Source organism: Protobothrops mucrosquamatus, unplaced genomic scaffold (assembly GCF_001527695.2).
Source record: "Protobothrops mucrosquamatus isolate PMUCROS unplaced genomic scaffold, P.Mucros_1.0 scaffold155, whole genome shotgun sequence".
Lineage (NCBI taxonomy): Eukaryota > Metazoa > Chordata > Lepidosauria > Squamata > Viperidae > Protobothrops > Protobothrops mucrosquamatus.
In genome coordinates this window covers 490569-506933 of record NW_015386519.1, presented here as the reverse complement: position 1 = coordinate 506933, position 16365 = coordinate 490569, and the positions used below count along the sequence as shown (strand labels likewise).

General features: G+C 38.3%; 2 protein-coding genes across 2 annotated transcripts in view; one reads left to right on the top strand and one right to left on the bottom strand.

Annotated features, from left to right (window-relative positions):
* Positions 1–4632, top strand: part of RPF1 (ribosome production factor 1 homolog) — an 8727-nt gene extending 4095 nt beyond the window's left edge. The window contains exons 4-9 of the mRNA XM_015813423.1: positions 626–721; positions 1373–1526; positions 1787–1869; positions 1949–2130; positions 2207–2333; positions 4220–4632. Of these exons, the coding sequence (XP_015668909.1) occupies positions 626–721; positions 1373–1526; positions 1787–1869; positions 1949–2130; positions 2207–2333; positions 4220–4261 (684 nt within the window). The 3' untranslated portion in view covers positions 4262–4632. The remainder of the gene's footprint in view (positions 1–625; positions 722–1372; positions 1527–1786; positions 1870–1948; positions 2131–2206; positions 2334–4219) is intronic.
* Positions 4633–4704: 72 nt separating this feature from the next.
* Positions 4705–12298, bottom strand: GNG5 (G protein subunit gamma 5). Its single transcript, XM_015813424.1, has 3 exons — positions 12124–12298; positions 9661–9790; positions 4705–6091 (listed from the first exon to the last, which is right to left on the bottom strand). The coding sequence occupies exons 1-2, from the start codon at positions 12202–12204 to the stop codon at positions 9665–9667; spliced, it is 207 nt and encodes a 68-aa protein (XP_015668910.1). The 5' UTR covers positions 12205–12298; the 3' UTR covers positions 4705–6091; positions 9661–9664.
* Between the last annotated feature and the right edge of the window lie 4067 nt (positions 12299–16365).

Here is a 16365-nt window from a genome sequence, read left to right as displayed (position 1 = left end):
AATTAGACATTTTTACCTTTCTGTAATATATTGTAACAGTTGGCAGGATGGTTATTTGAAGTTCATGCATCCATTTCTTCAACATTCAATTCTTCAGACTCTTCCTTTTAAAACAATTTTGTCTGACATTTTTTTCTGTCTGAAAAGTTTCTTGCAAATGAGCCATATTTAAAATCTAGCATATGTAATTATAATTAGTTGATGTGGAAGTTGATGTAGGAACTTGCTGACAGATGATGCTGGCCTAGACAAAGAAACTTAAATTCCAATTTTTAAAGTATAATAAGCATAAAGCCTACGGTACTATTTTTATAATTCTGTATCTAAGGGCTTGATGCAAGATTGTGTCTCAGGGTTGTGCGTAATTTTTTTTATTGTAACAGGTACAATATAAATGACAACAGAGCTATTGATTTTTATTTTTAGATGGAAGGTTCTGATTCTTGTAAATCAGACATGTTGCATGACGTCACGCAACGTATCGGAGCTTTTCCCCCATTGCTGGCAATGGGGTGGGCTCAGTTTCGTGGTGATGCGTCCGGCCCATGGGCCGGCAGTTTGACACCCCTGCTGTAAATTGACTATATCACTGCAATGTCATACAAATGTCATTATATATTCCCAGGTTACTTTAGATGAAGCTACAGATGAATTTGCTCCTTACTTCAATAGGAAAACTGTTCCAAAAATTCTTATCACTACATCTGACAGACCTCGTGGGGTAAATTAACTTTTTAAAATTGGTAATATTTTGCTTTGATTGAGGAATATGTGTACTTAATAATGTGGACTGTTGAATGTATTATATTGTTTTGTAAACTAGTTTGTGTGTGTGAGATACAATGAACAGTAAACATTTAATAATTTTATAGCAATCACTGTTGCCTTTCATTGTATGGATGCTGTATTATAGCCAAAATTGATTGATAGAAATAGTCATTGGTAAACTTAAAAGTTTTAAGTTTAAATAAAAAAAATAAAAAATAATAAGAATGCTTAAGTTCATCAGTGGAACGGAAGGTGCTCCATCACTGGAGGTTTTTAAGAAGGATCAGACAGTCACTTATCTGAAATGGTATAGGTTCTCCTCCTTGAGCAGTGGGCTGGACTAGAAGACCTCCAAGGTCCCTTCCAGCTCTGTTCTGTTCAAATATTTTTTTCATGAACTGTAGATAGCACAGCGTTTCTTTTCTGCAAGTTCTGGGTCATTAACATAATCCAATAGTTGTCTCCTTTCCTTATATAAAGAGACTATCTGAAGTGTGACCTAAATTTCTTTATAGGAGTAAAGAAAGGTGATTCATTCACACCCATACATGTATATATATATACACACACAACAGTATATTGAACCTTTTTTTTGTTTTGGCAGAGAACTGTAAGATTCTGTGAACAGTTATCCACGTGTATTCCAAATTCACATGTTTACTATCGAAGAGGACTGGCTTTAAAAAAAATTATTCCACAGTGTATTTCAAGGGAGTTTACAGATCTGATTGTTATTAATGAAGATCGTAAAATACCAAGTATCCTTCATGAAAACTGTGTGGTACTTTTTGTATCAACATCTCTTATAGAGCAGCAAATTTACTATTGGATTAGAAGAGAAAGAATTTAGTACTTTTTTCTGTATGGCATGTTTATTAAAACTGAAACTGGACATGAAGTACAAAGTCCCCAAATTTATTGTTTTAGAGTATGGATTTTCTGGGGAAAATGTTTTTTTGCATAAATTGTATTAGTTATAAATCACATGTTTAATTGTATCTTAACACATTTGAAATAGATGGGCTTGTATTAAGTCATTTGCCTGAAGGCCCAACTGCTCACTTTAGGGTGAGCAGTGTTCGTCTACGTAAAGAAATAAAGGTAAGTTTATTTCAGTAGTCAAATTTCTCTGCTAGTTAATGTTAACATTTAATACAATGTTTTCATCATCAACTTTTAGCGAAAAGGAAAAAATCCCACAGAACATCAGCCTGAAATAATCCTGAATAATTTCACAACACGGTTGGGCCATTCCATTGGTCGCATGTTGGCTTCTCTCTTTCCTCATGATCCTCAGTTTGTTGGCAGACAAGTAGCTACATTTCACAATCAGCGTGATTATGTCTTTTTCAGATTTCATAGGTAAGTATTTAAACATTGATGCTACAAGTGATGTCTGTTTGACCACTTTGTTAATGCTGTGTATTGCCTTTAATAGATACATCTTCAAAGATGAGAAAAAAGTGGCCATTCAAGAACTAGGCCCACGTTTTACCTTAAAATTAAGGTCTCTTCAAAAAGGAACTTTTGACTCCAAGTTTGGAGAATATGAATGGATTCACAAGGTATTGTCCCTCAATAAAGCATTGCAGAATCTTATATACTGCTGGTATTTGGCTGAATTTTGCAGTTAAAGAATTTCTTACAAAGTGTTATATCTATCAATAGTGGATGCTGCTTGCAGATATGAGGACAGTCTATCTATATACACTAGGTCAGGGGTAGGCAACCTTGGCTCTTTTATGACTCGTGGACTTCAACTCCCAGAATTCCTGAGCCAGCTTGGCTGGCTCAGGAATTCTGGGAGTTGAAGTCCACGAGTCATAAAAGAGCCAAGGTTGCCTACCCCTGCACTAGGTGTATGTGAGTGACAGTGAGACAGCTACTTTGATTTCCTATTTGCAAGTTACATACGGATATAATCAACCCTCTCAAGTAAACCACACAAGAAACACAACTAGATGAACAATTCTCTTTTATTGTAAGGCTACGTTAACAGAATCTTTCAAGTCTGAAAATACAGGTCCTTCTTAAATTTCATTCTCTGACCATTAAGCCACTGAGAGCTCCTGTGTCTCTTGTCTGGTTGTTTCCTAGGCAGCATCTATTCCCCTCATTCCCCAAGGTAATCTAAACCTTCCATTACAAGGTAGTCCTGGACTTATGAACACAATTGGGATCAGAACTTTTATTGCTAAGCAAGGTGGTCATTAAATGAGTTGCATCCAATTTTAACAGTTTTTGCTATGGTCATTAAATGAATCGTCACAGTTGTAAGTGAAACATGCAGTCAAGTGAATACTGCGTTGAAACTAATAACCACTAATAACAAATCACTTGACCAGTACACTGCAATTATCATAAACATATGTTGGTCACTAAGTGGAATACTGCAGTGGTTGTTAATGTGAGAACCAGTCCTAAGTCACTTTTTGCAGTGCCATCAAAACTTCAGTCACTAAACAAATGGCTGTAAGGCAAGGACTACCTATAATTGCATTTGATGGGCCACTCAGTGAAATGGAATATTGACTAACTGGCCTTTAGTCAGAGCCAGTAGGATTATTTTCATGTTCTCACTACCTATAATTATAACTGAGATATTTTTTAAATACTTGACACATAATTTCTATAATTAATCACAAGTCACTCATAAAAATGATAAGCTTAGATTACAATAATTGCATCCTAGAGAATAGTAAGAATAATTTTTATTACCAGTATTAAGTTATTTTTGGCACATGCCCAACCCATATTAGAGATCCTAGCCTTCAAAAGTACTTTTGTGGTACCAAATGGGACTCATTTATCAAAAGAAAAATATTCAAAATATAATTGAAAAGGAACAGTCGGAGTGCTATAAAATTTTAGATGGCCTTTAACACAATCAGAGAGCCTTGCTTATTTATAACTATACTATTTTCAATGCAGTATTGTATCCTCACATCAATGCATTTTAAGGTTATTTATTTAAAATTATTTGGAGAAACAATAAGGTTTCAAAAACAAGTTAATCAGATCAAATAAATGGGAATTCTGTGTAAATATGCATAAGCTGGTGCAGAGAAGGGAGATAAAAGAAGCTTTTGCATTTATATTACATGCTAAAAAGATTTCTACTTGAGTTCTAAGCTTGAAGGTTGTTAGAAAGCAGGAGGATGTCCCCAGATAAAGGGGTGTACAAAAGTTTAATGGATGTCTATGTGCTTAAGATGATACCAATAAATCTTTATTAACGGACATTCTTGTTTGGCAGTAAGAAGTCTAAAGGTCCAGACTAAACCTAGGCTGACAAGTTTGTTGTGATATTATAATTACTTTTATTCTAGGCATGCCTTCAAAATCTTGTAATTTTGTATTAATTTATTACTCCAGAATCTGGATTGTAGTACAGGAATTTACAAATATTTGTATTTTTGAGCAAACTATAATGAATGTTGCTGTTTTTTAGCGCCGTGAAATGGATACAAGCCGAAGAAAATTTCATTTATAAGAATGAACACAGAAATGCCATTTTGGTATTTTTCATGTCAACAAAAGCTTCTGGAATACCCTTGAAGATATTCAGGTTATACATGGAGCACCCTCTCCCCGCCTTTCAACATGGCCATGACTTTGTTCTCTTCAGGGCTGAAAACTCAAGTTACTTTTTATAAATAATAGAAGACTTCAAGTTGGGGGAGAGACTGCATCGGCCACTATCTTCTTATGTTAAAAAGTCATAGACCCTTCTCAGAAATGTTTTGTAACTTAACTCTTTCACAGCTTATTCTGAATTAAAATATATCTAGTTTTGGATGCTAAAATAAGGTTTTATGTTGGTTATGTTGTCAAAAATAAACATTTTACATGTCAAATACTATTACCATGTATTAGTGAGTGTTCCAAGCGTAGCTCATTAATGCAGAAAAATAATATAACTCCAGATGTAGAAAGTGGCTACACAAACCTTGTTTATTTTGACCTTCAGTAAGCTAAATTAAAGTTGTTTTAAAATTAGACAAGGAACAGAAATATTCAGCCAAATGCTTATACAAGAAATACATGGGGAAATGAATCTTATTTTTTAAAAGGGAGAAGAAATTAGGTAATAACCCATTTTCTCTGTCCATCTTAATGAAACTTGAAATAATGAAAGTTCTGTTATCTATAATCACAGGGCTTCCTTAAGGAGTGAGAAAAAACCAAAACCTCTTGAATATAATCTGATCAATATTACCCAGTTCATCTGTAATTTTAATCTACAGATCAATCTTAAATGCATTAATATTTGTTTGCATACATATAGGTACTACAAAGCAGTTCCCAGTTTGAACACAATGATAAACTATGTATTCCCCATTTTTCATTGTCCCCCAGATGTTCAAAGGAAAGGAGGATTTTAGATATAAAACTGAACTATACCTTAAAAATCACTCTGCAGATAGATCAGAAAATTAAATCAATGTTCTACACGGAATGATTGTTTCAAATGAATGTTATACCCAACTGAGCATTACCCTCTGCACTTAATATAAACTGAGACAGTCAGCTTGGTTAACTTGGATCTTGCTTTGACCTGTCAGGTATGAGAAATTATGGACCTGTAAATAAGAAAAACTCTATGCAACCAGTTATTTAAGATTATGCAGCGTTTGTTCCAAAACTATTTTAAAATCTACATTATATTCTTGTTCTGTTATGTATTTAGTAATCAGTTTCAAGCTTGACTTCCTTTTTTACTAATTTATGCCACTCTAGCTTTAAAAGTTTTTTAAAACAGAAAAGAAATAAAATCGTATTAGATTGGTAAATAGTGTATAACAAGGCATTTATTTTGTTTTTTTGAGTCTTGTAGGAGGATATTCACAATTTAGGATGCTTCTAGACGCGAATACAGTTTACTCCAAATTAGCTATGACTATATAACAAAAAAGAAAAAAGTACTATACTGATTGTAAATTACTAATTTGTTTAGATGAAGATGCTATTTTGTTTTGGAAAAGCAGGAATATTTTTACAAAATGAACTGACAGTATTTAGAACAATAGTGAAGTTTTAGATACACAGTTCAAAGTATTAGGACAAGTTGAAATACTTTATGCTAACATTCAAAATCATGTCAACTATTGCTTGAATATAAAATTGATTCCCTCATGATAGATACAGAGTTATAGCAATTAGCATACAGCTTGTTTAGAGAGGTAGATTTTAAGGGGGTTTGAAACAATAGCAATCTTACAAGCTCAAAGTTGGCACATTAATACAAAGTTTCTATACAGGTTCCAAGCCATCTTGCTTCATTTCCATATTCAACATAACCAGCTAGGAAAAGTTGTTAGATCTGTAAGACAGAGGAATGCATAAACTCATTGAACAAAGCTAAGCATAATATTTAAGTTGTATGTTACTGACAAATGTTTAAACTCGTGACATGTTAACAGTAGTTTGCAATACAGTACAACAAATCAAAATAAGCCAAAGAAATCAGTTGCTGGCCATGTTCACTTATAATGTAAGCTAACAAGTGAACATTACTTTGTGGTTAAACTTCTTTACCCCCTTTATTGGCTTCCAAACCAAGAGAGAAGACACTAAAGTAGCACAAAATGGAGCTCCCAACTCCCCTTTTTCACAATTATTTCCCATTATTGTGTACATGTATATTTGAGAGTAAAGAGATGGGGACAGAAAATGAGTTATTCCATGCTTTGTCTATCACAGAAATACTCATTTTTACTTCACCAAGGAACAAATTAGAAGGGTGAAGACAGTCCATATGGTAAAGATGATCAACGTATTAGCCAAGACAATTTCAGCAAGTCAGAAATGCTCTTAGTTTATTGGGTAGGCCAATGCTAGTTTAGGTCAGGCTGAGCATATTTTGTAGTTACGTCTTATGTAGTGACCACATAATTTTTAAAATTTCTGTTAACAAAATCCCATAAAAAGGCATTAATAGAATGCCCTCATATGTAGTTCTAATCTATAAAAATATTCACAAGGGCGTATTTAAAAAACCACAAACATGAGATTGTGTCACTTCCATTATTGTCCTGTTCAGCAATAAGTGAATACTCAATTTATATATTTGTTGTTCAGTCATGATGTGGGGAGGGGTATTTGCTATTATTATTCATGTATTTAACTGGAATGGGGAATGTTAGGCTGTTCTCTAAGTAGATGTATAACTGAAATTACTGCATATCAACCAGAGCAGAACATCTGTTCTAGTCATTGACCAGAATAACAGTTTTGTAATAGGCTTACATGGAAATACAGTAAAAATTCTGATTGAATTAGGAAAAAAATGTAGCAATGAAATACTAGTACAAGAGAGCCAAGAGATTATTTACTGAAGATTAAATTGTTAACTTATAAAGCTACTTTGAAAGGGTATAAAAGAAAAACTTTCAGTTAAAATAGAATTCATATAAAACTATCCACTTAAAAATATAACATATCATAGCTATAATATGCAATTTTTGATAAAATTGCTGAACTGATTTGTTTCTAAGTATATTAGGTGTAATCATCACTTTTTATTATCTGTTTCCCAATAATGTAAAGTCTGAAAGAAAATTGGACTTTTAAAGATAACATCTGTGAGGAAAAAATGAACCACAGGATATATTTGATCTGCCAGGAAACTTAATTTAGAGTAAAGGTCAATAGAGGTGACAAAATACCATCGAGAAAACTGTTAATTGATGGCATAAAACAGTGGTGGCGAACCTATGGCACGGGTGCCAGAGGCGGCACTCAGAGCCCTCTCTGTGGGCACGTGCACCGTCGCCCCAGTCCTAGGCCTTTAGCTGGGTTTTATAAAACCTTTTCGCTTTAGGCCTCCGCCACCGTGTGTAAAAAAAAAAAAAGGTTCAATCAGTCAATTTCAACTTCTCGCGGGAAAAAAAAGATCTTGGAAAGTTGGAATTGATTGAACTTTTTAGTCCCACCCAGTCTAACGTTACCACTGCAGCCACGCCCACCCAGTTGGCCACGCCCACTCAATGGCCCACACCCAGCCAATGGGCCACACCCACCCGGCACTTGACGATGCATAAGTGGATTTTGGGTTGCAGTTTGGGCACTCGGTCTCTAAAAGGTTCGCCATCACTGGCATAAAAGTACAATAAAAGAAAATCAATGAATCATGGAATTATACAAAATTGGGCACAATGTATAAAAATCACTACCAGGTTTCAAAATACATATAATCCTGGACTTATAATGGCAATGGGGACTGGAATTTCCTTTGCTAAGTGATGTCATAAAACACAACTGCATCACTTAGTGATGACAAACTGCAGTCCAGTTTGATATGATTAATTGAATCCCAGAGTCATTAATTGAGGCAAATTCCTTCTGACTTCCCACCCCTAAAGTCAGTGGGGCCGCAAGACCCAGAGCAACAGGGAGATAAATGGATGCTGCTGAGTGGGGGCAAGAGAGTAGGGATAGCTATAAGGGGATGTATGACAGACACAATGCCAATCAAGGAACCAAGCCAGGGATCCCCAACCCCTGGACCGTGGCCCATTACTGGGCCATGTCTATTCGGAATTGGGCCACGTGAATGAGCAGCAGTCCAGTTCCTCTCCCCCCCCCCCAGCTAGGTCGCCAAACCACAAAGATTGGGAACTGCTGGATTAGGCTATGTGTGAGAAGTGCAGGCTGGGAAGGGTGCATGAAGGTGTGCTATGGATTAGACAAGGAGTACAAGAACACAGGTCAGGAAGAATGCAAAGGGATGACAAGAGGTGCAGCATGGGTTGGGAAGCGTGGAAGGAGGTGCACAAGTGGCCAGCGCAAGCATAGAGGGCCTGTGGGAGAAGGGCAAATGGGGGAGACTGATCTCAGTGACTTGTGACAGACCTTCCCTGTCAGCTTCTCCATTGTCTTTGGGGGAAGCTGACAGGGAAGGTTGCAAATGACAATCACATGATTGCTAAGTTTGAACCTGTTACCATGTATCCAAATCACAATCCCATGACCACAGGCGTACTGAGATAGCCAAATATCCAAGAGCCCAGTCATAACTACCATTTCTTCAGTGCCATCATCTAAGTTATAGTCATAGTCAAGGACTACCTATATCTCATTCCCATAAAGAGATCATGTAATGGCACCTAGCCAAGCCTGGTGGATGCTGAAACAGTTAAACCTGGATACCACTTAATTGGGAAACCATCAGGAAATCCCAGACTAGTCTAGGAAAAAACCTTCCTAGTAGAATGCAATGTCCAACCACTTATTACAAACTACTACGTGTATTTGGCATGTAGTTATGGCAAGTCAAGCTAAACATTCAGGGTTCTTTACCTCTTTCAATAAGAACGAACTCTGCTGTGAAAGACTAGTTCAATATTCAAAATTCTAATAAATTGTGAAATATTGGTCATATATCTTTCAATAAAAATGATACTTTTGTTAGACTACAAATTTAAGTAAAAACTTAAGGTACAATCTGACACTTACAAGGAAGTAAGTGCTGAATAAAAAGAGACTTACTTCCCAGAAGCCCTGTATATAATTAGCTTACAAGAAAGCATTTGACATATTTTGAAGGATAAGTCATGAATAGCTATACCGAGGACAAGGGTGGCAACCATTGGATGGCTGGAGAGACCGACACTTAATGCCTTTTAAGAGACACATAGATCAGGCTGTGCTTCTCTAAGTTTTAAAGGAAATGTGGGGAAAATTTATTTTTTAAAATGGTAAGTTTCTTATTTTGTGTTTATTTTCTATTTCCAGAAACAGAATTTCTGATTACTTTTACAACTACAACCAAGCAACACTGTGTAAGGTTGCCAAAAAAAAAAAAGTCTATAGGTCACCACCCCTGCTTTAGGGAAAGTGAAGTCATAGTTAACTTTAAAGGTTTACAAGTGAAAGATTCCAGTGGCTTACCAAATCAGAGAAAAGAACAGACTTTCTGTGGTCTGAATGGATTTGTACTTGATGAAACTCCTGTTAATAAAGGATCGTGATGTGCATTTTGAAGGCAAAACTGCTTCAGATCAGCTGCAGCTTGTGAAACCTATGAACAGAAAACCACATTTACATAATGTAATATTATATTTTATTAATATAATTAATAACTGATGTTTAAACTGGTCAGATATAAAAAACAGGGTTTTTCCTCAATGACTGTACAGGTACCTCAACTTACAACCAACCAGTTACAACTGACCTACCTAGGTACTTACAATTTTTGGAGTTACAGCAGCTGCAGACACACCCATGGTCATGTAATCACATTTTGAGTACTTGGCAACTGGCTCACCTTTACAGTCATTTGCAGTGTCCTGTGATCATGTGACCACAATTTGTGATGGGTTTTTTTTGCCAGTTTCTCATATTTCCAAAAAACACTTGATTGGGAAAAGTGGATTTACTGCTATGTTTGCTTATCAATTATTGGAAAAATGATTGTAACTTCCAATTCAGTCACATGATTCCTTAATTTATGACTGCAACTTATGACTCTAATTCCAAGTTCAATTATGATCATAAGTTAACGATTACCTATACAGTATGAGATTAATTGCAATATTGCCCAAAATTATCCCATCAACAGTATATGAGAACATTGGGATTGTCAAATCCATACCCTATCTTCATACAAAATCTTATCAAGTTCTTGCCAACTAATATAACTCCCAGATTCAGCCTTTTTAAATCACCAGCTTTTAAATCAAGTCTTTTACAGTTGCAGGTGTTGTATGTCATTTCCTGAATATCTCAAAGTAATAATCAAGGACTATGATATTTGTTCCAAAGCATATTGTTATTGATGGAACATCAAATGAAAATATGGATGGTTTGCTAAAGTATATTAAAAGCTCAGTAACTGCTCAACAAGCTAACTTTCAATATTAAAATTCATGTTTGGCTATTGTCAAATATGACAATGCATTTTTTGCTCTTCAGAATTCTTGTAAAAGACAAATTGAAGGGTCCCAGATGCTTATGAAATGTGCATTAGCAAGTGGTATTATTTTATTATGAGTCTTCCCGATTAAGGAAGAAAGCAAACGTGTTACAATTCATGTTTTGAAGATGATTAATGTACAGTAGCAAGCAGCATTATTACAATCAATTGTTTCTAATTAACAACGAAAGCAAAGTGTGTTTTGATTCAGGTTGGAAAAACAAAACCCAGCGAATAATTTCTTCCTTCTCCAGCTTTTCCTAGCCAATAACACACTCCCCATTTTGCAACAAGGGTGGAGTCCCAACCTTGGTTTGCCAGATGGCGTTTATTCTTTTCTTTGCCTCTGAAGAACAAAAAAGCTCTAGAATCTGGATCAAGATGACAAAACTGCGCCCTTCCTTTCACAACGATCCCTAACCTAAACGGGGAAACCCTGAACGAACCGCAAAAGGATCAGAGTCAGCAAAAACTTGATCCAAGTGGAAAATCGGACACTGCGACTGGGACCGACTTCGGCAACACGGCGCCCCTCCTTCCCAACTCCCACAGCCTGGGGAAAAAAAAAAATACAATTTGGGGCTTCTTTGGTTCAATACATCTGGAGGGCCCCGGATAAAATCAAGAGCAGACGGGCTAGATCTGGTTTGCCAGGGAGGGGCCCGCACATTATGGTTAGGGCTGCTGAGACGGAATTAAATCGTAGAGCATTATAGAGGCCAGTGTTTCTTCCATTTTTTTTTTCCCTCTAGGGATCTTTTCCCACCTTTCAAAATTATGAAGAAAGCCTCAAAGAGCTTTTGCTTGCGGGGGTTATTTTTATCGATATTTACTGTATTAAAACGGGCGCATTTACTTTCCTAAGTTGTCCGATTTCAATACTGTTATTATTTTTTTTCAGCGTAAATTTGACCAATAATTTCGATTTCGCGGACCCCTAAGAGGGGAGGGTCCCTCAGGAATCCTGTGTGTGTGTGTGTGTGTGTGTCACACTTTAAGAAGTACTTTACAAGAAAAGCAGTCTGTACAGGCCCTGGGGGCACTCTTCCTCAGGCCCGAGAAAGTAAGTCTCTGAGGCGGCTCCGCAATAAATATTCTTTATACAGAAATTGTTGTCCGTATTTCAATGCTGTTCTTTTTTTCAGCACAAATTGACAAATAATTTCGATTTCGCGGACCCCTAAGAGGGTCTCGGGGAGGGTCCCTCGGGAATCCTGGGGGGGGGGGTGTCACACGTTAAGAAGTACTTTTAAAAGAAAAGTACTTCTGTACAGGCCCCCGGGGCGCTCTTCCTCAGGCCCGAGAAAGACTCCCGAGGCGGCTCCGCAACTGAGCGCCCGCGCAGCCTTCTCTCCACCGAGGTGCGCAAATGGCGGCCGAGGCGCTCCGACGGACGGACGGGCGGGCGGCCTGGTCTCCGCCCCACCCCGGGGGCTCACCTTCACGCGGCTCACGCTGGCCTCGAGCCGCAGCTGTTGCACCACTTTCTTCATAGTGGCGACGTTGGAGGCGCCGGACATGGCCCCCTCCCTCACTCAACTGCACTCCGCGCGAGACGCCGAAACCCGTAAAAACGCCGCTGCTGGCAACGGGCAGGTCGGGGGGGAGCCGGGGGGGGGGGCGCTTCTCGGAACTTTCGGACAAGTTTCCGGCGCTTGGAAAACCCCCCCCGCCTATAGACTCTCGAGGGGGGGGGGAGACTCGTGCGCAACAGCGCGCGCTGGCGGGCTCCCTGCGCAAACTCGGCCTGGCGCTTCCCCGAAGCGGAAGTCGAAGTTGCCCGTTGGAAATTAGTTTTGAGAAGCTGTGCGGGCGGGGCTTTCGAGTCCCGTCTCGAGCGGCAGAAAAAGAGAAGGAGTGGCGTCTTTTATTTTTTATTATTTATTTTTTTTATTAAAATTTTTTAAAAGTTTTACAATATAACTCCCCTCCTCCCCCACCCCCCTCCCNCTCCCTCCCCCCCCGACTTCCCAGAGCCACACACAGGGTTAACAATACAACAATTGTACTCTGTCTTACATTATATCACCCTTAAGTTAACAATTTTTAATTAGATGTATAACATGTTAGCATTTTATCTATTGTCAGCCGCCCTGAGTCCGCAAGGAGAAGGGCGGGATATAAATGTAATTAAATAAATAAATAAATAAATTCTATAACATCCTTTAGCTCTCTTCTGAACAAACATATTAAACATTATTATTACTAATTTAAAAAAAAATAAACTACATTAACAATCTAAAATTTACTCAAAAACCAAATGAAACTTTTTAGTTCCATATTTATTCTCAATATAATCTATCCATCTTCTCCAAACCAAAATATATCTTTCTTGTGGCGTCTTTTAGTGCTGGTGGGGGCAGCCGCGCAACGAACTTTCCTCGGTTTCCTCGCTAAGTCACTTGGAGCGTCGCCCATGCATCGTCGGTCAGGAAGGCAGGCTTTGTATTGCCACAACAGTTGGGGGACGTAACTGCTGAAAAAAACTGCCCGGAGTCGGCTCTCTTCGTTATGTTCGTTATCGCGCAAGTGTTGGTGCGTGAGGGCGAGACTCTGTAATTCGTTAATGTTTAAGCAGCACTATATATTTAAGTGTTGTGTGTTCATGGTTTCACTCCCCGGCCCCTCTTTTGCCAGTGCAAACAAACAGCTGGATGTAACGTCTGCGCGCCAATAGGTCGCACAAAGGCTAGTTTTGTCTATGCCAGGGGTGTCCAATCTTGGCAACTTTAAGACCTGTGGACTTCAACTCCCAGAATTCCCCAGCCAGCATGGCTGGCTGGGGAATTCTGGGAGTTGAAGTCCACAGGTCTTAAAGTTGTCAAGATTGGACACCCCTGGTCTATGCGATCCGGCGCTGGATTTGGGGCTGAGAAAAGTGGGGAAGCTCGTCTCGATACAGTGCAAAAGTTCCGAGATTTAGGAATGGAAATTCCAAGCAGCCTCAGGTCGTCGGCGATCATTTGCAAAGTCTACTCCTACGTACATGTGTGTAGGTTTGTTGTAAACTCCTCCCCCCCCCCAACTTTCAGAACTACAGACGTCTGCGCAGCCGGGGGAGATGCAAGGTTAAGGTGGTAATTCTGCCACTGCAAATAATTTCTATTAATTGTTTTATATAATGTCTACGCTTATATTTCCAACAGGCCTGCGGTGTTAAGTCTGTTCAGAAACACGTTTATGAAATCTTTTAACGCTTTAATACAGAGGCGAGGCGGACCCGCTGTGTAACGAGCCACGTTTTTTCCTGCCACCCATCGCAGCGGGGCCACACATAGCTGAGCTTCCCCGTAAAACGGAACCTCTCCGTTTAATTCCCCACCCCCGAAACCGTCCTAGTTTTTTGTCTCCCGCCACTTTCAACGGCTCTGGGGGGCGGGGGGCGAGAGGAGAGTGAAGCGAAGATACAAGCCAACTTCCTGTGCGTGGGAAGCCGTCATGCTACCCTAATGGGAGAACAGTTGGAAAGCTGGCTTTTAAAGGAGGAGGTCTGGCCTCTTTTCGGAAGTCATCGAGATGCAGTTTAAAGGCAATAAGCAAGTGCTAGTAAGAGTCGTACATCTTTCTACACGTTGTAACACTTAGGGCCAAAACCAGACATTACTAAACCACAATCTCTCCCTGCATGGTGAAGACTGCCCAAGGTTTTGTTACACATATTTCAATAGGGAACAACATCAAGAAATAAGCTTCATTTTTTTGCTCTTCCCTCTGTTCAATCAGCACACTTTTTTGTTTTAGTGCAAAACTTTTACCATTTTCACTTTAAAAATTAATGCCAAGGCTTAACACTACTTTATGACTTATTTCACTTCCAGTGCCTAGTGTATATTTATGTGAAAGCAAACACCTAGTCTTAATTGTGCACTTTTTTTTATCTCAGACATTTAAGATTAAATGGCAGTTTTAACAATAGCCTCACTTGCTGGAATTAAGTTCTTCCTGGTACTGTACTATTCCTCCTGGTACCAAGTAATACATCTCTGGATTTACTGATAGAAAACAAATGACTCAACAATTATTTAACTGACAAAAATGGCAATAACAAAAATATTTAACAATTGTATTAATAAAACATGATTTCTGCTACCCTAAATTGAAATTTTAAAATGAAGATTTTTTTTGTGTGTGACAAGACGTATATTGTGTCAATAGATTGTGAGCTTCATTCAATTCAGACTTTAAACAAATCTGTAGTATAATTCAAAAAAAACATGCTAAGTCATAATGGAGTTGGCTTTTGCTTGCTGTGAATTGCATGAATGTAGCCATGCTGCTGGCAAATACAATTAGTGGCTTAAGTGTATTGTACAAACCCAGGTAATTGAGGTTTAATCAGAAGATTATAGTTAATCTACAGCTAGCACAGCAAATCTAGCCTGTATATCATTTGGATCAAGTTCGTAGGAAGATTAACTAATTGAATATTTTGACTCTTCATCTACCAGTCAGATGGCTATGAAAAGCTACAAGCTGGGACATTCTTCTACTTGTATTCCTTAAACTACTTTTACTGAGAATTCTGATATCACATGTAATATACATTATGCTTGATAGTGACCAATTTGGAGTTTGAATATTTGCCTTTACTACCAAGTTCTATACCCACATCAAACCATTCATAGCGTAGTCCCTGAAGCATGCAGCACCAGTGAGTAGGGTATTGTCTTCCCTGTTATCTGGTATTCCTTTTTGGTTTGTAATTTGAGAAAGTAGATTGGGTGCTCTCTAGGATGTCCTCTGCTACATGGAAGCAGAATGGTTGTCCCTCTTGGCTCTTTCAAGCATTTGGAAGGGGGAGAGTTCCTATATCAGGGAAATTGTTAGCACCTTATTGTGGGAGAAGCCACTGCCGATAGTTTTAAAAGAGGCTTTGGTACACTCTCATTAAAAGGGATTTTTTTAGGTCAAGAAAGGTTAGACAACTACTTCCTGGTCTCTTACCTTCTTTACTAACAAAGGTTTTTGAGACAATACGGACAAATCAACTGCAATGAAGCAGATTTTCTGGACCCATGTCAATCGGGGCATGGGACAGATAGTATAGTTTATCCAGTACATAATTGTTGGGACCTGGGTGGGATAATATGCCTCTCTTAGTTCTTTTAGATCTTTCAGTGTCCTTCATTATCAATGACCTTGGTACACTTCTTGACGGATTACGGTAATTGAGAATTGGCGGTACTTTTTTGCAGTGGTTCTGCTCCTTCAATGAATGGTTTTACTTGGTAGTAAGAGAGGAAAGGTTGGTTTGGTGACTCTACAATAAAATATATTACACCTTCACTTTGCATCCTGCACTAGTTTCTCCCATAGGCTTCCAATTTAAAGTGCTGGTTTTAACCTATAAGGCCCAGGGCTTAGCACCAAGTTATTTTTCAGGACTGCATTTGCCCACTAGAATTGTCCTCATGAATTCAGTCTTGCTGGGTAAACAGCTGGTAGATTCCTATTTTTGTGATGAGGGAGAGTGGACTTTGAGTTGCCACTGTAATTTTCCCAGTAACAGCACCAGTTCTCTAGATTAGAATGTCCTCTCTTAAAGTAATTAGTTTAGTTCCTACCCAAACTGCTTCCTCAAATAAGTTGAAAAGAGAGCCCTTCCAGAAAGTGTTCGTGATTTTGGTGTACTGCATATGTTTTTAGTAATATATGTATGCATGCATTTGGGTGCTGACCAT